The sequence below is a fragment of the Sander vitreus genome, chromosome 6 (genome assembly GCF_031162955.1).
Source record: "Sander vitreus isolate 19-12246 chromosome 6, sanVit1, whole genome shotgun sequence".
NCBI classification, from domain to species: domain Eukaryota; kingdom Metazoa; phylum Chordata; class Actinopteri; order Perciformes; family Percidae; genus Sander; species Sander vitreus.
In genome coordinates, this window is record NC_135860.1 from 21929974 (window position 1) to 21955323 (window position 25350).

The 25350-nt window shown below is 38.8% G+C and overlaps 2 protein-coding genes across 3 annotated transcripts; one reads left to right on the plus strand and one right to left on the minus strand.

Annotated features, from left to right (window-relative positions):
- The first annotated feature begins 347 nt into the window (after positions 1-347).
- On the plus strand, positions 348-14905 carry azi2 (5-azacytidine induced 2). Of its 2 annotated transcripts, none has more exons than XM_078253442.1 (8): positions 348-517; positions 3275-3528; positions 4159-4275; positions 4522-4627; positions 6370-6503; positions 6899-6963; positions 8902-9026; positions 12552-14905. In XM_078253442.1, exons 2-8 carry the CDS (start codon positions 3310-3312, stop codon positions 12992-12994), a joined length of 1209 nt encoding a protein of 402 aa, XP_078109568.1. In that variant the 5' UTR covers positions 348-517; positions 3275-3309; the 3' UTR covers positions 12995-14905. The 2 variants fall into 2 exon arrangements, with proteins under 2 accessions (XP_078109568.1, XP_078109569.1); XM_078253443.1 differs by having other exon boundaries at positions 349-517; positions 4522-4621.
- cmc1 (C-x(9)-C motif containing 1) lies at positions 13793-24702 on the minus strand. Its single transcript, XM_078253444.1, has 4 exons — positions 24609-24702; positions 23936-24028; positions 17354-17444; positions 13793-17158 (listed from the first exon to the last, which is right to left on the minus strand). The coding sequence occupies exons 1-4, from the start codon at positions 24625-24627 to the stop codon at positions 17038-17040; spliced, it is 324 nt and encodes a 107-aa protein (XP_078109570.1). The 5' UTR covers positions 24628-24702; the 3' UTR covers positions 13793-17037.
- Between the last annotated feature and the right edge of the window lie 648 nt (positions 24703-25350).

The following is a 25350-nucleotide window of genomic DNA, read 5'->3' on the forward strand; positions in this document are numbered from 1 at the left end:
TGCACCACAGAGAATGGCACTGTCCAAGACTCGTCATCTGTTTAGACCTCACCACGAGCTTTTCTGTAATGTCACTCTTCCTCGGATCAATTTGTCAGCTCTGTAACGTTAGCTACTGACTGAAAGCCTGACTGAATGTTAAAAAATTTGTAGCTAGTGAAGTCAGCGTATTACTTTTACTGAAATGTTTCTAATCCAGGAGAGTTTCCTCCTCTTTTACACACTGTCCAACTAGCTAGCTAGCTAGCTAAATCGCGTTAATTATCGTCTTCTTCCACAACTACAAACTAATAATAAACCACGACTAATATTTTGCATCGTGCGTTTATTTTGAAAGGACTTTACTAGTCAAATGACTCCCGGAAGTTTTTGTTTCCTCACCTGTCAGTTCTGGCACAGTGCGAGAGTCCAGCCTCGTCTCTTTGTTTTTCTCCGAGAAAGAAGTCTTCTTTTTTCAAAAATAAATGCTAATCTCGTGTGGTCAACAGACACCTAATTGAGGACAGCATCTAACACGGTTAGTGAGAGTCGAGAGTGAAACATAATCGACTGCTTTTGCTTCACCTCGCCAGAAGACGTTAGCTAAGAGCTAGCTAACTGTTATCATCAACAGATCGATCATTTTAATCTCGGAATCTGTTGATACATATGTTGTGTGTCTCATAGTTAGTGTTTGGTAATTGTGTTATGTAACGTTATTCTGAAACATATTTCAGGACTGCCTGTCAATGTGTTTTGTCGGATGTCAATAGAGGGCTCACGGAAGCTAACACCATATCGTTAGCATCGTATACAACCGAGATATTGTTTACATCCCACTTATGGTTGCTTTTGAATGCCTCTTTGAACTAAATACGGTCTCTTCGTTGCTGATATTACCCTGTTAACCTTTAGCTCTCATATTTTATCGATGGAAGTCTAACGAAATGACGTGCCTTGTTTTGGATTCACGTTGACTTTCGTTTTGACTTGCTGGGGTCGGTTTCGGTTCCATACCATTTTCTAAAGTCGTCCTTTAAAGTAAGCGGCTCTGCGTTTGTGTTTTACTTGGTTTGTATCAATGGCATGGCATGTCCAGTTATTCTCCTGAAACTTATTTTTCTAAAAGCGTCGTCCGTCAGTGTTAAAAACGTGGCTTCTAGTGTTTGCTGCATCATTGCCTGCTGACATCATCAACTAGCGTTAGCTGCACTGTCTCTGCTGCTCTCTGAGCTACTATAAACAGAAAGGGGATTCGGTTAGTTTTAGGCTACCACTGTGTCTGTCCAGGTAGCTTGGCTGGACTGCTTACATTCTTGCTGAGAGTCACTTGGTATGTATCACAGGTGTAAGGAAATATGTGTCCACCTGGGTGTCATCAACAGATCCTGACCTCTGGCTAATGAGCCCTTTTTCTTGAGAACAATAACTGAAAGAAACAACCCTGACCAGAGGGAAAGGACCAAGGCAACGTATAAAGAGAGAGACCAGCGTCCCATCAGTGTGCATATTACAAACTAACCTTTGTCTTGTGTACCGTGCTCTGAGCATTAAAAGTGTGAGAATACTGTAAGTTTTTTGTCTCGTCAGAATGGGATTACAAAATTGCCACCACACAGGTCTGTAACAACAGGTCACTGTTGAACTATTTTCTCCTCTGTACAGGTGTACAATCAAATTGTACCTTTGTATTTAACACTTTAGAACATATTTTCCCACAAATACTGTGGTTTTGTATGCACAGTATGCTATTATATGGGAAGCGGTCATGGATCCTACAGTGGATACAAATGTCCAAGATATCACAAATTGCAAAACTGCCAATTTCTCTTCACAGCAGCTATATATCTCATATAGATCTGACGTTGCCACTGACACCCACTGCACATGCTGATGTTTTCACACCTTTAAGCCCATCTTCAATATTCATATTTAAAATAAATAAATAAAAAATGTCAAATAGACTTAAGATAGCCTAAGCCACAGGATTAAAGTTTGGTGGAGGTTGAGTCAACTTTGCAAAAGAAAGATATGTAAGGTTGGCCTGATGCAGTTTGAGGCCTATCTCAAACAGTGCAGACACACATAGAATCAACTCTAGACCTTTTACTAAACTCTTGCATGAAGTAATGATGAACCAAAACCTGAGCAGCCATTAATACAATTACATTAATAACTAGGTTACTTGCCACTAAAAATCAGCAAAGTTTTCCTTGATTGAATTAGACTTCAGCCTCATTGTTGGTATTGTTTTCACTTTGCGAGTCTGTCTCTGTGTGTCAACCATAGACCGTATGAAATGGTGTCAATGCCATCACAGCTCATATATATATATATATATATATATATATATATATATATATATCTTTATATATATATATATATATATATATATATAGTCACATCCACTGTCACTGCTGTTGCTAGCTCTAGCTAGCTATATGAATCTGTCTGTGTATGGATATTAGCTCTGTGCTGCTAACAGTTGCAGATTGATTGACAGGCAGATGTCACTGTATTATTGGTTGAAATTGGTTGGTAATAGTTTACTTAAGCACACATACTTTTTTGTTTTACAGGAAGAAAATTGATAGAAATACAAAGACAGATTTTTGTAGTGCTTGGCATATATTGGTAAATAGGTACGCAATATGACTGGGGATGTGATCTAAAAGGGTTAAAAATGTATTTTTCATTTCATCTCCACTTTAAGATTAGGCCAATTTAAAAAAAAAGTGTAAACCCCATCAAATTTAAGCTGAAACTCTGCCTATATCCAGACCAACAATGTGAACCTGTAAGCATTGTGCTCAACTTCTTCTGAGATATGATCAATGTTGAATCTGATCCGATTTAACTTGAATCCCCTTCATTTTGTTGCATTTGTTGTTCTAAGTTAAACACTTCACCTCTGGCAGCTCTTTCCTTTTGTAAATGTCTCTTGCACACAGGAAGTGATGCATTGTACATTTCCTGCAGCAAGTGTCATCAACCAAACAAAGTTACAGCACTGGGACACTGTATGGTTGCAGTCTGATCTGTGGGATATGTAGTACAAACCATAGCGATGGCCAACTATCCCCTAACATGTTACAATAATGGGCAGAAACTAGCTACAAAGCTACATAACAAGCCAATGTATTGTAAACACAAGGCAATACAAATGCTTTATGATAGTGCTAACTTAAGTTGTAAAACCGACAGTTTTTTCATTTAGTTCAGTCATTTTGTTGTCTTTTGCAACAACAACAGAGATGTATCACCTTGACAATGAAACTCTTCATGTGGTCCCCAGGTCTTCTATCTGCTACAGAGTAGGCCTGTGCAGGCATGGAGCCCCTGGCAGTGGATGATGACATTTGCATCCTTAAACATGAGACGGCCTACACCGGTGCTGGCGAGAGTCCTGTATCGGTGTGTGCCGGCGATGAATCAGTTGCTTCCCACTTCGCCCTGGTCACGGCCTATGAGGACATCAAGAAGAGGCTGAGAGACACAGAGCGAGAGAATACCTTGCTGAGGAAGAGGGTTAAGCAGCTGGAGGATAAGGTATAGATGTAAATGAATTGGTGATGATGTTGGGAGAGAGGCAAGGAGAAGATAGAGCTAACAGCATGAGGAGAAGGACGTAAACAAACATACTGCTTATCCAGATGGTTGGGCTATTGACAGAAATGAATGAAAACTGTTTTTTTTCCCTGGTCATCAGAATTATGGACAAACACAAAATAGTCTTTGAGAGAGTCTGCATGCCAGCATCATTAATATTGTTGGTGTATAGTCAAAGCTATGAAACAATGAGAAATAAATCTGCTCCGAGAAGGGGTCTGGAAAAGTACGGTATTGCCAAACAATGTTTTGGAGCACTACACTTGGCTCCTGAAATTGGATTTAAAAAAAAAAAAAAGAATGGAGTACAATCCAGAGAGAGCTATTTAAAAAGGAAGGGTCCTAATACAGATGGTTGGCGAAAGTGAAAATGCTGCACAACATGTGGGCAGAGTTGCCTCTCTAGAAGCATCTGATTTCTTCTTATCAGCTGTAGTTTTATCTGCTGCAGCATTTGGCCCATCAAGATAGGATGTGGTGGGAGGAAAGTAACCGAACACAGATATGTGAATTAAATGAAATTGATCTCCCCCCTCTTCTCTCTGTGTGTTTTATCTATCTCCACTGTAGCTCTTCAGGCCAGAGGCTCCTCCATCAGAGGGTCCCCAGTATGTGAACAAGGCCTTCAGTGCTTACCGAGGTATCTATATAGAGAAGGAGGACCTGCAGATGGAGCTTAACAAACTGGTGCGTTTACTGATTGAATTTTCCTCAAACTAACTAGAGCCTGGCACAAAAGATCAAGTATGTTGCAAACCTGAAAACACTGCATATGTTTAAGTGTAGGGAGAATAACATTTTTGTAACTAATTCTTCTGCTATAATTTTGCTTTAAAAACGTAAGTAGAAACACCAAGCTTATGATATCATTACACATAAATACAGCACCGATCTTACCCCTCTAACTCACCGCCTCCTCTCGTTCTCTGTCAGAAAAAGGAGAAGAGTGATAGTGAGAGGTTGCTGACGGAGCAGCTCCAGGCCAAAGAGTTGGAGCTGCTTCAGCTGAAGACGGAGATGGAGACCAGCCAAGGTACAGGTAGAGCACATAGGGTTGCTACTACTCATCTAACAGCTGAACAGTACTTTTAAAGACTGCGTGAACAATGGAATTCATTTAATGCTCGGACAAAACACATACAGCTGTATAAATTTGCTTCACACAACAAAAGGAGAAAGAAATCCTCTTAAGTTAAAGTGCTCATATTATGCTCATTTTCAGGTTCATAATTGTATTTAGAGGTTATATCAGAATAGGTTTACATGGTTTAATTTTCAGAAAACACCATATTTTTGTTGTACTGCACATCGCTGCAGCTCCTCTTGTCACCCTGTGTGTTGGGCTCTCTGTTTTAGCTACAGAGTGAGGCATCTCACTTCTGTTCCATCTTTGTTGTGAGTCCCACATGCATACTACCTAGGTCAGCACTACTTGCCAGTCAGAAGCAGAGCATGAGGGCATGCCACGCTAGCAGCTAGGCGAGCATTATAACGTGTGTTACAAAGTGACGGACGTTCGTCATGGAAGTAAAGGCTGGACTACAATACAGCTGTTTGGAGCAGTTTGTGAACAGAGTTTTCTGTTGTCCCTTTGGGGTGGACTTTGGCTTTTTCACTTTGTAAACCTATAATGTGCACAAAAAAGATATATAACACAATAAAGGAAAGGGAAAAAGCCAAAAAGCATAATATGATCACTTTAAGTGAGATGATTATTATACATTTATATTTTAAAAACTGCTACTGTGTAAAATCTGAAGTGTGACATGTAAAACTAGGGGTGAAAAGTAGTTAACTACATTCAAGTACACACATATCAAAAAGAAAAGAAAAACAGAATTTCCCCAAGATGGATCAATAAAGTACACCAACTACACATTTGATGCCAGGATTTGGTACTTGTTGCTACGGATACAATTTAGTCGGTACCAAAATAGGTATGGAGGTTGAACACTCATTACTACAACCAACACACATTACCAAACTACAGCACCAGTGTTAGTGTTGAAATAAGGCTGCTGAAAATATCAGAGAAAAACAACAAGTACTGTACTTGAGTACAGTCTTCTTGAGATACTTGTCCTTGAGTATTTACTTTTTACACTGCTGGATACTTCTACAGTATTACACTACATTTCAGAGGGTATTACTGTACTTTATTTATGTGACAGCTGTACTGTAGTTACTAGGGACTTTTCAAATCAATACTTTACATACAATACCTGTGATAAACTGATAGAATATGATGCTTTTTGTAGCTTTAACTACCCAAACACATAGAAATTAGTTGAAATTAGCTCTACCTCGACTAGCTACAACATTGAAATACTGTTAACACATGAATGCAATGCATCAATTAAAATACTCCAGTAATGTGTGTGTGTGTGTGTGTATATATATAATACAGTATAGTACTCTTAAAGGGGTAATTGCATATAAAGCGCTTTTATTTCTGTACATTTTGCTGATTATACTTCTATATTTGTACTCAAGTAAAATTTGAATGCAGGACTTTTACTTGTAATAGAATATATTTTACACTGCTGTATTTCTACTTTGAATTACAGAGGATCTGAACCCAACATTGTGTAAAACCATGTATTAGCTTTACATATTAAAGTGTATTGCTCTGTATTTAACTGCATTACCATATCTTCCCTAGTAACTGATTCATTGTAAATACAATTATTATACAGCAAAAGTCACTATCATTAATGTCTCTTTTCTACCAAATGGAAAACATTAACACTTAACACATGTTTTTGTATTGTGTGTGTCCAGTGATGAAGAGCCTGAACAGCCCTCAGGACTACTGGCAGGTGGACAGGGTCAGCACTGAGCTAAAGATCCACAAACTGCAGGAGGAGCTGGAGAGGGTGACACTGGAAAACAGTAGGCTGCTGGAGAGAAGTGGGGTAAGTGAAGGTGGGAAGAAGGAGTTGGGGAAAAAAAAAAGTAGGACAGAGAAGAAAAAAAAAAGGGGTAAGATAAGAGGGGAGAGATGTGGCATAATTAGAGGAGAGGAAAAGAGCAGAGGAGAGCTGTTAGGGCAGAGCGAGACAGTGGGACAGTGGGAAACAGAGTAGTGGAGAGAAGTGGGACTGAGAACAACAGCCAGGGGTGGATTTGCTTGAACTTAATCAGTGGAAAAATGAATTACTGAAGGACGAAAGAGAGAAACAAATAGAAAAGGGAGTATGGGTTGAAGGGGAGCGTAGGAGTTATGCTATAATGAAACCCACAAAAATACTAAGTACAACTTCAGACACCACCTCCACTCTCTATTTTGCATGACTTAACTCTGTTTTAGGAGGAACCCCTTGGCCTTAATGGACCAGACTTGGACCAGACCTGTGACGCAAAGTATAATACAAGGTATAGTGTTTTATGAATATCATTTAAGAGTGGCTGCCAATTCAGATTTTATTTATTTACACATGATATGGAGTACAAACATCAAACAAAACAGCGGTACAAAGGTAAATAACCAGAATAGATCTTTAGCACAAACTGTGCCCAACCCTCATTTCAGTGACCAAAAATGACAAAACAAATAAGCACTGTTGCGGTGGTAAATAAAATGATGATCCTTCACTTGGTGATAGTCATCATAAGCAACCATCAGTATAAACATTAGAGAAATAAAGTGTTCATTGTTTTTCTTACTTAAAATGCATTTGCTTCTAATGCAGCTTCTCAGTTGGACTTTATTTACCCTAATAAAAACTCCAGATACCTCAAAGTTAACTGCAGTAACTATACTAACTAAAGTAGCAATCTTTTTAAGACAGGAGGCTGCAAAATTCATGTTGTCCTAGCAAAATGTCCATGTTTGATTCTTTTTTTGTTTTCTGACAGCTTGTGAATGCAATGCGTTCCATCGGCACTTAAATGCAACACATGGAAGACATTTCCAATCTATGTTTTCAACTGCAAATGCAACAAATGTAATGACTTCAAATGATGGGTTTTACATCATACATACATGTTGAATTAATTCAGTTGTTTCCTAGAAAATAAGTATAAGCATAGTTTATGGTGTTCATGTATTCTAGCTAAAACAGCACCTGTAAACATCTGTAGAAAGTCACAAGACGTGGCACAAGGAGCAAGTTTGGGACAAATGGCATGAGAGAGACTTCACAGGTTAGATAGGTGTATTGTTACACACGGGATGTGATGTCACTGTTCTACACGGCATGGTCTCTGCTGGTGTTGTAATTCTCCCTTTTGGACACTAGAGGAGGGTGCAGCTTTATACATTTTAACTTATAACAGCCTATGATATGCATATAAACTCAGAAGTACCTGAACTGTATACATGATCACCACCAACTAAACCCTTAACACTTGCCATTGCAAATAGTTCAAATTAGCACTTCAGTGTTTTGATGTATACAGGGTCTATAGCATATGGAATCGCCCTCCACCTACCTACTGTTTCAGTGAAGATAATCTCCTTTTAAATTAACATCTCCTCACAATTCATGGAGAAAATTCTATCTGTGGTGCATGCATCGTGCATTATAATTCTTTCATGTGTCAACGATTTTCAGATGTTGGTTTTTAGCAGCACAAAAAGCTTGAGTTTTTCCTCACAGTTTTTCTTTGTATTTTTTTTTTTCTTCTTATATTTCAGACAGGTGTTTGAAGTTAACGCTAAGTGTGAATACGTTTGGCATCTATCCATAAGTTGTGGATAGGACAGTTTGTTGGTTTTGCCTTTTAAAAACACTTTTTTTGTTTGTACTGCAGCTGACGCTTCTGGGTGGTTTAGCATTTAATCCATCAATATAGATTGTTCTTTTTGTGTCAAGAATGGCATCATTGTTAGTGTAGGGAAGTGTTTTTCCTTTGCAAGTCTCTGAAATATAGCCTAATATGTGCCTTATGTTGCTGTGAAACTCCTCTGTGGTTTTAAATCAGCACAATTGGTTTTGTTAAATGCATCAGCAAAGAAGAATTCAAGTTATCACAAAAAAACAAGCCTCTTTAGGAATTTCTGTAATATGCTAAATAGATTAGGTTTCTATGATAATGTATCCTACAAACGACCAAATTAAAGTCTTGCCAGTTTTACATCCTGGGATGTCAACAAACATGAATAATTGCGCAAAATACCTTCTTTTTAGAGTAAGTACAACAATAGCAAGGCTATTTGAATGATACTCGAGTGAAACTGTGAGCTGCAGTATGCCACACAGCTTGTGATCTGCACAACGCAAGATCTTTTCTGACAGTTGGATGTTTCTACCAACACAGGCTGCCTAGAAACGCAGAAATCCCTTAAACACAATATTTGTTCTCCTGCAGGGAGAGGAGCATTCAGCAGACGTACGAGTCTTTGCGTTGCGAGGTCACTCGTCTCCATTCAGAGCTGAAGCACCAAACGGGCCTGATTAGGAAACTCAGGCCACTCATCAGTGAGACAAGACAAGGTGAGACACACACACACACACACACACACACACACACACACACACACACACACTCTAACATGTGGGCATACTCAGGGTTGTGCCATTTGTTGTTGTATATTTTAATACAAATCATTCCAATCTCAATTTCTGTGCTTGTGTCAGTATATGTGATAATCCAACAGCACTGCTCCCCTTCTGCCTTTTCACACCTCCTCAGCTCCAGTGTACACAGCACGGAGAGCATCCTGTATGTCCTATACGTCCTCATAGCAATTTGAAATCTTTTTTCAGGTTATATATGTCTTCCAGACTAGTAATACAAATTCTGCTTTTACTTTAAGGGCCCAGGTAATTATTCAGTTTAGTTTTAGACAATATCCTTTATGAAAAAGGATGGGGTTTTTTTCTGCTGTAAAATATATGAATCTTTGCAAACTTTGCACATACTAGTGCCATATTTATAAATGTCATTCAACCTGTACTTTTGCCTCTCTGTATGTGGCCTGCTGTACCTCTGATTTCAACCTGATTGTATTCGAGACTTTGAGAAGCTCCCATCTCTAGAGAAGCTGTCTGTACCCCGCTTTAAAAAATGTAAACTAAACTTTGCATAGTCCCTAACACTTTTAGAAGGTTTTCAATGTGAAAGGTTTTAGTGACATAAAGATTAGGGCTGCACAATATATCTTTTTTATTTTTTTTTAATCATCAACTGGCGCAACTACACATCGCGAAAGGCTGCGACATATTGTGAAAGACAGATTTTTTGTGTTAGTTGAAAGAAAATATCAGTAGAAAACTGCACTTTATAATGTAACTTTTAGTGGTGCCTTTTATATTCAATTCAATGTTCAATTTGTTCAGTAAAAGAATGTTAGAAATGATTTCCTTTCATTTGTTTAAAATTCAACACGCAGTGCGTTGTATCTTAGCAGAATACTGAAAGCAGCAGAAACGCAGAACTGAGTACACGTTAATGTCTGTTTATTTATCGCAAGTAGTATCGTTATCGCGATATTCAACAACGTTATTGCATATTTTCCTCATATCGTGCAGCCCTAATAACGATTATGCTGGACTAGACTGGAAACTGAACGATAAGCACAATAAAATGTGAAGTTGAAAACTATAGTTAGAGATTGTATAACCACACTTAATTTTTCATAGCCAAACTGCAGAAGTGAATTAATATACTGACAAGTGTTAACATATTTAACCAGTCTGACATTTGAAAATGGGTCTTTGACCCGAGTGTCAGTTTGATGTGCACTTCACGTATAGTTGCTGGAATTCAAGCCTTGCTTCTCTACACAGGAACTAATGTGGCTAACATCAAACGAAAGAAGGGGGTTACTACTGCCTCTCTTCTGTTAAGGCAATGGCTCTTCTAAGAAAAAGTACCACTTACTGAGAGGTTTTTTTTTCCTGCTACTCCTTGTTGCAATTTGTATAAGGGTGTGATAAGACTGTGGATATTATCAAAGTACTCAAACACTTTGATAAAGGACATCATAAAATAGTCTGTTCTGCCTCTCCCTCTGTGATGATGAATTCTACCCTAGGAGAGATTACCTCTGTTGTCAATTCCCTTGGAGTGTCAGAAGAGGAGACTAGGAGGTGAAAATTAGAATGAAATATGGCAAGAAAATAAATCTTGGCCTATTTATTCCACTGAATAACAGGGTAATCCTGTAACTTAGATGAGACAGATGGAGGAAAAAATGAAAGCAGGAGTGGTAGAGATGGGGGGGGTGGGGGGCTATGTATTTATTCAGTTATATTTTGCATCTGTATTCTTCTAATGTTCATCCTTTGGAATCACTTTTATTCAAATCTTAGACTCAGGAGACCCTCTCATGGAAGAGTAGCGAGGGAGGGAGGGAGGGATGATGTGTGGATGGAGAGAGGTAGATACAAAAGAGGGAGGAGAAACTCATTTAAACTTTATTATTTTCTCAAAATGTTTTTTTGAAGGCAACACAATGTGTGTACGTGTGTGTGAGATTAGGACATCTGATTTGTATACGTATTATGCTTTGTATGGAATAAAAGCCTGGCTTAGTTTTTGCATAGAGGTCTGTTTGATTTGTTCTGGTGAACAAACACCTAATTATTATTTGGGATATTTACATGGTGCAGAGGTTTTATTGTACGATATGTATGCCTGCTGCACGGCGTGAGATTTTACCTCACTTCTCTGTTTCTACACGACGAGGCCTATTAACTAGTCGGGGATCAAAAGGCTTGTTGAACGCACCTTGGAATTCTTAAATCTCTTTAGAAACCTAAGTTTAATCCATGTGTAAATAAGTACAGAGGTGCGACAGTGGTGCCAAATACAAAAGGAAAGCTCTTCCAGCTGTTGGAAAAAAAGAGAAGATGGCTTCATTTATGTTGGCAGCTTGATATCACAAACACTACGTAGAAAAAAATCCTACACACTAGAGCTGCAAAGATTATTAAATTAATCGACTATCAAATTAATCAGCAACTATTTTGATAATAGATCAATCGGTTTTAGTCTTTTTATGAAAAAAAAAAGTAAAAGAAATTCTCTGATTTTAGCTTAAATGTGAATGTGTTGTAGTTTCTTCACTCCTATATGACTGTAAACTGAATCTTTTTGAGTTGTTGACAAAACAAGACATTTGCGGACATCATCTTGGGCTTTGGAAAACACTGATCGACATTTTTTTCACAATTGTCTGACATTTTATAGACCAGACAACCAATCGATTAATTGACAAAATACTCGTAATCGACAGAATAATGGACAATGAAAATAATCGTTGGTTGCAGCCCTAATACACACCTCACCACCTTTTACATAGAAAAATGGAATAAAATGAATCTCATCTGAAGTCTTACCAAATCTAAGTTGCCTTCGATTGTGTCACTTATTGTCTACTTATAACGGATGTAGAAATGAACTGTAAGTTGGTGATATCTATTTCTGACCTTTTAGTAATGCACGTCTACAAAATTCAGTAGTTAATGCCAGTTATCAACTCTTCAGACATAGAATACATTACTTTGAATTATCCTTAAGTATATCACACCCATAATCTTTTGTGCTCTATCAATGTGTTTACAGTTGCAGTTGAAGTGCACTCAAATTGAACTGTATGCCAAATATTAAGGTAGTGAAAAGCTTTTTTTTTCATTTTTCATTGTATCTTTTCAGCCATACAATAACTATGTCTAAATAAAATATTGTATAAAATAAAAATAAAAAAATGAATTAGGAATATATGATCAAAGAATAAGTAAAAAAGAACCAAGAACCTGACGGAGCATCCAGTGTCACCTTTTGGCAATGGACAGGTTGTGTGGTTTCTCCTTGCCTTCTGTTAGACCATGTCCCCATATCATCACAGTGAAATTAGTATTATCATTACCAATTGGAAGGATAGTCAAAATATTGTTTTGTATTTCTTGGAAATACAATGCAAACATTAGCAGATCTCATAAGCAACTGTGCCTTTTGCTCTCGTCTTTCCTCCCTCTCTCTTGCTACCGTCCCACCCCTCTGTCTGTCTCTAGCTGCCTCCACAGTTCCAGTCCAGTGTCTGGACGACGTGGAAAAGAACAACCACCACGCAGTTCCTCGGGCGTCAGTGCCTCGCCCCCCTAGTGCCCCCCCACTCCCCTCGTGCTCCGGCCGCCCCTGCCCCCCTGCCGGCGGCCCGTCAGGCGCCGTGCTGCCGGACAGCCTGAGGGCGGACTGCTGGTACAACGGGCCCTGGCCCTCCCAGAGCTGTTCAGGAGAGGCTCTGGTTGGCAGCGACACCTGCTCGGTCGTCCTGCCCCCGCCTCCCCTGAACCAAGCCTCCCTGGATGACAGCTCGCGCTCCTTCCCCAGCCCCCCCAAACCCAGTGATGCCATGTTCTGGGAGGGACACTCCGCTGCATCCAACTCCTCGTCCTCAATCGGAAACTGCAGTCCCAGGAGCCCCCCCAATGCCGAGTGGGCCAAGCCCTTTTGAGGGGAAACTTCAAAGGGAGAATAGATGATTAAATAGTGTGTAATTGGATGGAAAATAAACAAATGGATGAATGAATGGGCTCTCCAACCCTGCCACATAGCTACCACCTAACCTGCCTTAAGTTGATAAGACCACTCCTCTGGGCTGGACTGCACTGGACCTGCTCGTTGCGGGAGCTAATTGAGGCCAGAGGAGGCCTTTTTTGGAGGTAAAGACTCAGTTAACTCATTACTCTGTTATCTCTGCACACCGCATCGGTGAACATATCGGACTTTGCAGAGGAACATTTGATGAGCAGAATAAATAGTTTGTCGGTGTGTGTGTGTCCTTGTATGCACATGCATAAGTGTGTGCAAGCATGCATACAAGCAGTTGTATTTCTGTGTGCATATACACACATCAAACAGAGTGTGCCTGTGTGTGCAGATCAGTGTGTGGGCATCTTTCGCCAGCCTGTATCTGTATATCGTCATAATAAACCTAATAGGGCTCAAAGGGCCTCTTTCTCCATTCCCTGTGGCCAGTGATCACTGGGGCCACAGCATTGTACTAGAATTTGTAAAACTGTACTCTCTCCAATGCAAGTCTTTTTACATTTCATCGCTGTAAAGTATACAAGGTATGTTAGTCCAATGTATGTCTCATGATCACGTGAAGGAGATGAGTAGGTATGAGGACTTGATGTGATTGTTTTTGTACTGTGACGAAGGACATAGAGTAACTATAGGATAATCAGATTCTTTGTTCCAAATTATAACAGCTACCAAATGCCATCCTTTTTTTTTTTTTTTTTTCCCCCCTCAAAATTGTTATTTTTGTTAAGTCCTTATGGATCAATATCAAAGTAGGCTGTCAATCTACCAATGCTTACCAAATCATTTTTAGAATGCACTTACAGTATTTGGATTTTTAAGGATATTGCGTAGTGAGTAGCAAATTCTTTTAATTTAAAAATAGTATTGCTTTCTGAAATAAACCACTGCACCCTCACTGGCACCAGAAAAAGGTTCAACTGTTGACGATTTCCGTAGAGACTTCACAACTCAAGCCTCAACCTTAAATCTGCCTGTTATCACGTGTTTAATTCTCTCAGAACTACCGTCAGACAGCATCTCTTGTGTCGTTTTCTTTTCTCAGTTGTAAAGGGGCATGTAAGATGTAAGGCTGTGCATTGTTGGATGTTTTTAAATGTGAAGGACTCATGGAAAAGGCTTCACACACTCCCGTGTATTTGAAACCCTGATTAAGTTGGAAACCTGTGGAGATTTTGAATTATAGAAAATGTATCTGAACTCTGTACTGTGCTGATGTTAACTATGATACATTTGTTTTGCAGTATGAGGCAGGTTGTTGTGTGAGGGGGTAGTTTCTCTTTGAATTCTCTTTTTAAGTCACATGATTATAAACAACTGAATTATGTACAAAATAAAACACAATTATGCGTAGAATACAAAGATTCCCAGAGGGAAGAATGTGCATATCTGTATAAATGTATATGGTGGGCTTCAGTACTCTGCCAAACGCGGTTTTGCACTCCAAACCATAGGCTTTGTCGTTTTTCTCCCCCACCCCTTCTGATGTGTATAAGAGCTTTCTGCGATGGCGGCAAGACTACAAGTCTATTAACTTGAAGAAATGTGAGCTGTGACTTGACAATTAGGTGCACAAAGCACAAAGGCCCTTGGTTGTTGAAAATACTTTTTTGTTTTTTCCATTTTCTTCAGTCTGTTTCAAAACTGTGGTCTTATTGTTAATTTTTAAGAAATGTTATTTTACAGCAGTAGTTTCATACTTCTGTAAACTATTTGCAAACCAAAATGCAATGTACAGTAGATATGGATTATATTTTAGATTTACTGCACTTCAGACTGTTTGTAAATATGATCAATTAAACGAAGGATAAGGATCTGACTGTGTTGCTGTGTTTCTACTCAGTTTAGCAATAAGGTTCGGTGGTTCAATTTAATCAAACTGGACACTTTGGCACATCAAGCAACTTTACAGTTGAAACTAGCAAAACTTATTTTTTACACTTAATGTCTCTGCAACAGAACAATTCCATCACAAGGTATCCATACTACTGCTGAAACTATGCATCAACTAGCCGAGTCTCCGATTTTAGCAACTAAAAGTCACGTATCCATTAAAAATGTTAAACTTTTCTTGGTTCCGGCTTCTCATTGAATACCTTAGGTTTTTCAAATGTTGCAGACAAACAATTTGGAGAAAAAAAAAGTAGGCTCTAGGAAAAAAAAAAAAACTTTTGCTAAAAAGAAAAAAAATTGAATTGTAATGTAATTGCACACTGTACATATTACGTAAGAATACCTTATTGCCTTGTTGACAACTAACAAGTGCTGGATACTGATGTTTTCAATAATCTTGTAATAAATGGCTTGATGGTGTTTTTTGTCTCCAACGGCGCCTTCCAGGCAGCTAACCCTAACCTTGACCCTAAACATAACCATTGCCGCGGAGGAGACGTTGGGGGCAAAAAACACCAAAGACCTAATAAATGTAAGGCAACCAAACGGTCACCTGCCTTGTCACATCCATGGATTACAACAGTGATTTAGTCAATTCAGCCGTCACCAAAAAGAGAACAGAAAAAATATTGAACAATCCAGGAGATAAATACACTTAGTTATGAACTAAAAGGATACCCCATTACAAAACACAGAACATATGAGACGGAAGGACTGAACCGTCGGTCTCATATGAAAGCACAACGAAGACACGAAAAAGGTGAAGTGGTTATAATGGAACAGAAACTGAACCAAAATTGATTTTTCTACTTTTTTTTTAAATTGTACATTAAAAATAAACAACCGATTATAACCGATAACGTAATCTGTTTAAGACGTTAATTTAGCTCCAGACTGTTCCGTTAGTGTGGTCTGACTGTCAGGCTCATGCTCGGCTCACTGTCAATGTCAAAACTACTTTGGTTACGCTTTACTTGAAGGTATCTACATAAGAGTGTCATGACACTGTCATGAACGTGTCATAAACATAAACAAGTCATACACGTTCATGACATAACGCTTCTGTCATTAGGTTTTTGTCATGACAAGTTAGGGTCAGAGTTAGGGTTAGGGTTCACGTGTTCATGACAGTGGCATGTCACTCTTATGTAGATACCTTCAAGTAAAGTGTTACCACTACTTTTAACCAGAGCTGTACCAATTAATGCCAACGAGAGAGCAATCAAAATTCTTAAATTACCAGCTACCTTTGAAAATGCACTGAATTGAAATTGAATTTTTCAACTGTGTAAAGAATGTCCAAACCTCTGATATACATATATCATTCATGTTTGATCGAATAAAACAGAAGATGTTAAAGGTTTATCTGGAACAAAATGCATTCATGAACATTTCATGTTTGGTCTCATTTACCACTGACACACTGTACTGCTACTCAATATTTTTATTTACAATGTCACAATTCATTGCATATGTCACATTACCACACATGGTTCATTGCTTAGTCAGAGGTCTCGTACATATAGTGTATGAATGTCTTTTAAATTTCTAAGGCCTTCTACTTTCTTCTGCACCAAGCTGTTGGTCCAAGCAAAGGCAACAAACAGGACTCGTCCTTACAACAGACACAACAAAGTGTTCAGCAGATATTGAACATCCCTCAATTTGACTGTACACATCTGAAGCTAAAGCTCTGCACTCTAAAGAAGATCTTCTAGGTTTAGGAACAGGAGGTGACTGTATGATCAGAGCTACACATTCTATCAATCAATAAGCTCATTGGTAAATGTAATGCAAATGCTATTAAGAAGATCATGTTGGCCATCTGATGGAGACATATGAAAATAGCAATTGTTTTTATTATATTCCACTCTTGCACACCAAATCAGTTTTAGTCACTCCACATATTTAAATTAAATACACAGGCTTGTGCCTTTAAAAGTTACAAGCCAGATGACCATTTATTCTGGGTTTGTAGGGCTTGATGCTGGTTCTGGCTCACACTCTGCACCTTCGCCTTCAAAAAGAGGGAAGTTGTTTGGGTTGTCGTGTCACTCATTACATGCTAGTTGGGACTTTTTGTTTCCTGTTCTTTGTTGGGACCCCTGTCCTCTCAAACTCCAGCTTCTCTTGGATGTACTCCTGCTTACACAGCTCGAAGAACGCAGGGTCTTTGTAGCTGGTGGAAGACAAAAGGTACAGTATTTATTTTACAGAATTAATGTAGCCCTGTATGACTCACTTGTATGGTGATGATATGGTTTTGAGGTGACTGAGACTTGACAGACAACAGTTGAGAGTGCGAGGATGGCTGACAGAGTGGGTAAGCCCATGCAGAAGATGTTGGTGCGATACCACATTGCAAAAGACTCACTGTATTGTCAGACATTCCTTCAGTGCTGCATTCTCCTCTCGACACTTAAACACCATTAAGAAACCAGTGTCTTTACAGCAGTGGTTGAAGGCTGGAGGGAGGTAGAGAAGGACGGTGTTAGAGAGAGGGTGAAATTAGCAGGAAAAGAGGAACAGGTTCAACATGTACAGAAGCCAAACATAAATGTACGAATAGAACTTGCTTTAAATACATTAACATCCTACGTTTTACCTTATACTATTTGATTCTCGAGTAAAAGCCCAGAAAAGAAGACAAGTAGCCACAAGCAGACCAAGATGGGCCTCATCTTCGCACTCCACCACAAGAAGGAACCTGGTCTCTTTGGCCTCTTATCAAACTGAAACCAATGTTTGAACATAGCTGTGGTCACCTAGTTTCCACATTGGCTCTTTAGTCAGCCCAGCACCTGCTAGGGCTGTCAACGAATATTCTTAATTTGAAAATATATTCAAATTGTTAAAAAAAAATGTATCATAAATTATCATAAATACAGACAATCAAATATGAAAATGTATATTGTGAAAAAACAAAACAAAGGCAGCACTACAGGTCTTTTCAAACGCCGTTCCACGAGGCTGCATCAGTGACATAGTGCCCTGGCTATTGGTGTATTACAGATTAAACGTGCAAGGTCCTCGTAAATAATGTGTTGAAGACCGAGTCTTCACCTTGTTAGCAAGCTCTTTCTCAAGGCTTTAATTAGAAAAAGACTGCCCTCCCAATGTCCCCTTTCAAACAACTGACATCATACAGTAATTACCTTTATCAGTGGCATCAGTATGGTTATCACACAGACACTTTCATCAGGATGCAGATGTGAAAAAACCAACTGCAAAACCAATTTGGAGAAGCAGAACAGTGCGACTAATCTAATCAGCAAACGCCTCATCCCTGTCCCATGGTACTAATAGAAGCTGCAGAGGGTTGCCTTTCTGATCGCAGCTGCACCAAAGGCAAATCTTTGAGACAGGCTTTATGTCAGAAAAGGCCCTTCTAAAGAAAAGTGTGATGCCGCCTTTACTTTAGGCTGTCTTGTTTGCCATTTTTAAAGATGCAGAAGTGTAGTTTGACAGTTAGTAGAAAGCAGAAGCTAGGGGCATGAATATAGTCAATGTCAGAAGTGGTTGCTCATTAAGTATGTGGGTTGTTTAAATGGTTGATTCTAAAAGCAAAAGTACTGACATGAAGCATCAATGCAATAGGAAAAATCCCATCAGGTCAAATAAAACTACAAAGATGTTGGGTACAGGTCAGTAGTACTTGTCAGGTTCAACAACAAAGCCTACAATATACAACTGTGGGGTGTTAGAGGCGTGTGGAGACAGATGACACAAGAAAACATGCTACTAGATTCGTTTGTTTTTTGACTTTCCTTTGTAAAACACAATCATAGACGCATGCGGGAGCCCAGTGCAGACACAAACATAAAGAATGACATGATAGAGGGCGGACATGGAGGTGTGAAAATGAATAGGACGAGAAGCTAGTAATGTGAGGGGGGTTTCCACTACCCACACAGTCACGGTCTGCCCCATCACCTTAGGCTGCATGTGCACCGTCTCCCTGCGTGAGCAGTACACACTGGTTCATACAGGCTGTCATCAGATTTCACAAAACCACATCACCTAGTCATTATCCGGCTGATGTGCTGCTGCTGCTGCTGCTGCTGCAGCAGACATGACATGGGTGAGCAAAGCTGCAGCCAGCATTTCCATGCAGATGAAGTGGCAACTGGTGTTATGCCAAATTGGCCTGCTCCTCAATGGGTGGGCGTTCATGGTGGTGGGAAACAGTTTAGCCAAATAGAGTCAAAAGATTAAAAAGGGACAGGAACAACTAATTTAGAAATTCCATAGAAGGAACATATTAAATAACCTCCAAACCAACACGTGTAGTGTTGCAGATTATGATCTACAGGTATCAAAATAATTCCAATACTATGAAGTTACCATTTGAAAAAGAATTATAACGTTAAATGCCTTAATGAATAATCCATCTTTAGTGTGAGAGTGAGGCTTTTGTGGCTGTAATTAAAATAACACAACATACATCATGGCCTGGCGTCATATTTTCTGTTAGATTGCCTATGTATTAAATATAGTTGTGGAGTCACACATACTCAGACAAAATGTGTGGTGAACAGGTTTTTATAAACAGACTTTAAGCCAAATTTTGAGGAAGAAGTTAAACCATAAATAAGGAACATTAATGAACTGTATGTTCATATTATCAAAAAAAATAAAAAATAAAGTGGGGTTCTCCAACACTGTCTAAATTTCTAGGCATTTCTTTGTTTTACAGCCTTCAGCAAACCCACTGCTCACTCATGCTGAGTATAATAAGGCTTTAGTACTACATATTTCTAATTTTAAATGAGCAAGTAGTATAGTATGAAGGTTTATTTTTGACCTTTTCTTAAATACAAAGACTTTCAGTTTGCAGGGGTGTATTACACTTTTTTACGATCGCTATGACACTTTTTTCAATACTTTTAACAACTTTCCTAAACTCTTAACCATCCAACACACAATTGGCAAAACAGTTAATTTCATACTCAGAATCACACATTGTAAACTAAACTCCAACACTAATTTTCAAAATACAATAATACACTAATACAATACACTATGTCTACCAAAACAATGCAAACAATGTCTCAAAATCAAATAATTCTTCCAAAACACTATCACATGTTCACATCAATATAGCAAATACACAGAGGGATTTGATAAACTTGGATTATAAATTGTATAACTGATTTCCAAACCATTATGCATGCATCTATTTAGGGAGTCAATTGAGTTAAAGGTCCAATGTGTAGGAATTTCTCCCATCTGGCGTTGAGATCATATATCGCAATCAACTCTCTCGCGCCACGCAGTTCAAAGTACATATTACAGCTACGGTAGCCGTTCGGCGTCTCTTTCGATCCCCTTTTCCTTCATCAGGTCTTTCCATCTTTGGAAGGCAGCTCCAATGTTCACTCTTTTTTTTTCATGATGATGCCGGTCTCTTGCTCTTTTCAATATCCTTTTTCTGGGTGAAGAAGAAGACTCCTGTTCCTGAAATTTGGATTTTGAATACGTGTGGTCCTCCATGTTTCCTTCTTCAAACTTGCCAGGGCCGGGAAGCGACAATACCTATTAGCAGCACCTGTGAGTTTATCATGTGACAGCGAAAACGCGAAAGGCGGAGCGGTATGTCCTGTATGTCCCTTACCGGCTAATGTATTTCAAGATAGCGCATGAATATGGAGCATCTACCCCAGCTCATGCAAATGCAAATGTAAAATGTCAAGCCAAAAGGAATACTTGGAATTGATGGTGGTGGTAAATATTCATGAAAAAGTTTGTGAACGGGCAACACAGATTTTGATAATGAACTAAAAACGTTACACACTGGACCTTTAAAGAACGGTTAGAAAGACAAGGTAAAAGATAGTGCTTTGTGACCTTTACTACTGCAGATAATGTGCCAGTATGCTGTATTTTGTTCTGTGTACAATCCTTTTTCTATTGCATTCAGAATACAGGATCCACTTAGGCTGCGTCCAAAATAGCATACTATGCACTACATACCCAATTTGTGTTTTATCGTTACATGTCCATACAGGCGTATATATCTTTTCAGACACATTGAGCTGTAATTACGTCACTTCATGAGAGCCTCCTTGCTGGTTGAAAACACCTAACCAATAACCATGGTAACTGATGCCAACCTCAGCTCTACAGACATCTGCAAACCTACCGCAGGGCATTACTTAACGCTAGCTGGTCAAATAGCGAGCCATAATGCTTTCCATCACAAGCACTATCATCAAAATAGGGCTGAAACGATTCCTCGAATAACTCGAATAATTCGATAACAAAAAATCCTCGATGCAAAATGATTTGCCATCGAAGCTTCGTTAAATCAAACTTACCAACGTTGTATTGCTAACGGACGGTGTTTCCACACGGATCATTATTATTGTCACACACCAGACGCTGCTCAGTCTGCTGGCGACACATGCCAGAGCGTAAATAGTGAGGGGCTAAGAGAAGAGACAGACTGGAGAAAACGACAGAAAGTGTCCAAAGTTTGGAATCAGTTCAAACGTAATTAAAACGAGAACTCTGTACAGTGTGTCTACTGAAAAACAGAACTAGCTTACCACAATAATAGCACGACGTCAATGCTTCAGCTCATCTCAACAGAAAACATTTCTCATCCATTCCACGAAGCGGACCCGACTAAAGTAAATCACGATGTCGTACGGACGATGAAACTACACCAAACACAACAAGTACCAAAAACAAAGACAAGAACAGACGTAGTGATGACCACAATCTGATCTAAAGAGCCGACTTGTTGACTATCCCGTCGGAGAAACAGCCGATTGTTGCGCACCATTTTCTCTCACTCTCTCTCTTCATGGAGAAATAGCTGATCAACTTCTACTAGCATAAGTGTAACAGAGCTGTGTAGCATTGTAATCAAATATATAAATTAAAATAGATTGAGTATAATTAATATTTACATATACATATATTTACATATAGGCCTATATACAGATCAGTCTCAGGTTGAAACTTGTAGTTCTGAAAGTTAAGTTGCACAACTTAAGGTCATGTTTATGTATGTTTATGTATGTTTATGTATGCCTTAGTTTGAGGTTTCAGAAAATGTTTTCTTTAAAAATAATAAAAACGTAATATGACACTTAAATGCACTTCATATGTTTAGTTTTTGGAGAGATTATATTGTAAGGCAACAAAAAAAATTAGCTTTTTCAGAAAATTTAACCAAACTATTGTTTATTATTGCTCTTCAATAAAACAAAAGTATTTCTTATCCGATTACTCGATTAATCGATGGAATAATCGGTAGAATACTCGATTACTAAAATAATCGATAGCTGCAGCCCTACAACAAAAGCACCCGTGTAATCCAGCGCAGGCTGCTACCCTCTTCTCCTATCGTCAAAATGGCGATTCAGGTAAGACTTGCAAACGTTAGCTGCGTGGGCTACATGGCTTATGGAAAGAGGTGAGGGTGTTGTTGTATTGCACTGGGAATTAGCTAAACTATATGACTACATGCTTCTTCCTTGGTGGCTGACTGTCCACCATTGTCTGTAATGAATGTCGTCATCACTACTTGTAATAGCCATCACGAACTGGTGCAAAAGGCAGAGACAGAGGCTCAACAAGCGCCCGCGTGCACGTAACGGTATATGGACGAGCAAGGTAGAGAGTGACTGAAGAGAGAGAGCGCCGATCGACATTAACCCAAAGCAGTGAATCAGAGAAATAAAACATTTTCGCCGATTTATCACTTGAAATGCAACTGTAGCAAGCATCTATCACTAACGTTATCCAAATTCATATTTAAAAACAACAAATAATATATCCAGCAACAAAAAGGCAGGTGTGAAAGTTAGATGACAACGGTGCGTTGCAAGTAGCTGCAGGCTTAATCTCGTCGCGAATCTTCGGTCTGAACTTGCTACCGCACACACAGTGAGTGATACAGAGTGAAATTCTAAGTTGTTGTTAATGACTTTTACTTGCTTAACTTTAGCTACATTTACTTGAGGTAAAGATAAAGGGATATTGTAGTTGGCTATGGAATGACTAGAATGAATGCATGACTATTCTGGTCATGGCTTTCATAGACTTTCTGTTTCCATTTGTTGGCAGGTCTAGGCACTAAGGCATAGCCTAAACTACATTATTTCATATTTATTATATATGCTATATTCTGACCAACTTAACTTTCTGCATTCATTTGTTGTAATAAATTAAACAAGTATGTAGACTATACATGAGCATACATACATGCATGCATACATACATACATACATATAGTAAACGTCTAAACTTTTATTCCTCCGCCATCAGGTTATTAAATTCAGCTTCAAATTCTAGCTTACATGATAAAGTATGCAACAATGGTTATTTATTATTTTATATTTTCTCTATAGTACTGCTATTTGTCATGGTACACTGACCTCTGTCTGTTTTACTGATTTGTGCTGGACATGACATTTTGGATGTTGACATGACACTGATTCAACCACTCTACTGTGCAGTAACAGTAGTAAGTGTAGCTAATTAAATAGTCTTATTTTGACCTGCAACTTATACAATAGAGAGAGGAATTAGGTATGGTATTACTTCATCACACATTTATACGAGCAGATGGATAGCATTTAAGTCATAGCCTACAGAAGAACTCAGCAGGAGCACAGTCTGGCCTAAGTAAGTTCCCCCCATGCAGCTTTGATGTTTCTAAAAGCTAACATTCGAGTAACGTTGTTTAGTAAGATTTTGCAAGGGAAGGTTTTGCATAGCCTGGGGGCTAAGCCCCCCTTGTCTTTCAATCCTAGTGACGTCCCTGAATAAAGACAAAACAATTTTAGTCCAATTGCAAAATGTGTAAAGTAAATTAATTTGTATGTGTAGTGTAAATGTTACCACCAAAACCAAACACAACACAAGAATGGCTGTGGTCCTAAGTTTTACTTATTAAGTTGGACTTTTGGGTAGGGTTCTAACAGTCGCACAGCGATACACACACCTTCAACTTTCTGAGCACAGCGCTCCTTGGCTTTCTCCCTCATCATTTTGGGGATAAGGACATCTTTCTCCACATGCCTCAGGTGGATCTCCTCTGAGAGAGCAGGGCGAAAAGGAAAAGACAGATACACAGGTAAACCATCAGAACCATCGAGGTCAGCGTCGTCGTCGTCATCATCATCATCATCATCATCATCATCATCATCATCATCGTCATCGTCATCATCGTCATCATCATCATCCCCCGTGCGTGCCTCTTATGTTATGTCTTATGTTATTTATTAGAGACTTTTGTTTCAATCAGTGTACTCACACATGAGAGACACATTCTGGCATATTGTATCTATGCATTCTGGGGCAACATCATCACTGTTTATTACCTTCGTGCAGACGACCGAAACAGCGTTCAATGCTATAAAGTCAATTTTAGACAGTGTACATATAACTAAGTGCCTAGTGGAGAAACACGAAGAATAATTATCATTTGCCATTTTAGTTACTTATGTTAGCTAACGTTAGCCACACGAGTCCACATAACATTGAGTAACGTTAGTCTTTCCTGAATGCTCGGGGCTAAATAAAGCTGTATAAAGAGCGACGTAACTTGGATACTTAGGTAACGTTATGTCATAACAGGTACGCCATGCATTTAAGAGAGCAGAAATGTTTAATACCTGTGTTAGCTGCCTCCATTGTGGTAATGTTTCTCAAAACAAATGTGACCTACAGTAGCTCACTTACACACTCAAAATACTTCCGCTGACGCAGTTCGGCAGCGTAAGAAACTACAAATCCCAGAGTCACACACTGTCTTATGGGATTTACCCATTGACTGTTAATATTAACAGTCTATGGATTTACCGGTAGATTTCAGCTAATACATCCGTGGTTTACAGTCCGGCAGCCCTGCTGTCTTTGCAAACTTATTCAACGTATATTTAATATCAGAGAGGTGTTGATTTAGATCTATGGTCATTTCTGTTGAAGTTCCTGATGCTTTTGCCGTTTCCATTTACATTCATAAGAGACCCATAAAATGAATGCTTATCCATTATTGTGGTTAAGCATAACAATAGTAATATTTTTAATAACAGTAATACTAACTATTATTATTATTATTATTTGTATTATTATAATACATTCAAGGTTTTCATTGTAATTGCACTAAAATTAGGTGTGAGGTAAGTACGTATTAAAAAAATCTGACAGCTAAACCCAATCACAACTCTACATAAAATGAAATAATTTGCTCCAGAAAAACAAACCTGCTATTTCCTTTTGTACATTTTACGGTACAGGGGGTGGGCATGCTAGTAACACATTAACACAAAGTTTTCTAATTTGTGAGTAATGTCGTTGCTAAGCATCATAGTGAGGTCTTTTTTTAAATGTGAAAAAAGTGAAATAGTGTAGCCT

Excerpts from the sequence above, each read along its gene's own strand:
- azi2 (XM_078253442.1), top strand. The coding sequence starts at position 3,310 with ATGGAGCCCCTGGCAGTGGATGATGACATTTGCATCCTTAAACATGAG. Across the intron at positions 6,504-6,898 it reads GGCTGCTGGAGAGAAGTGGG|GAGGAACCCCTTGGCCTTAA; the intron begins GTAAGTGAAGGT and ends ACTCTGTTTTAG. Across the intron at positions 9,027-12,551 it reads CATCAGTGAGACAAGACAAG|CTGCCTCCACAGTTCCAGTC; the intron begins GTGAGACACACA and ends GTCTGTCTCTAG.
- cmc1 (XM_078253444.1), bottom strand. Across the intron at positions 17,445-23,935 it reads CTGTGCTCAGAAAGTTGAAG|CCTTCAACCACTGCTGTAAA; the intron begins GTGTGTGTATCG and ends ACCTCCCTCCAG. Across the intron at positions 17,159-17,353 it reads AAGGAATGTCTGACAATACA|CTACAAAGACCCTGCGTTCT; the intron begins GTGAGTCTTTTG and ends GTCTTCCACCAG.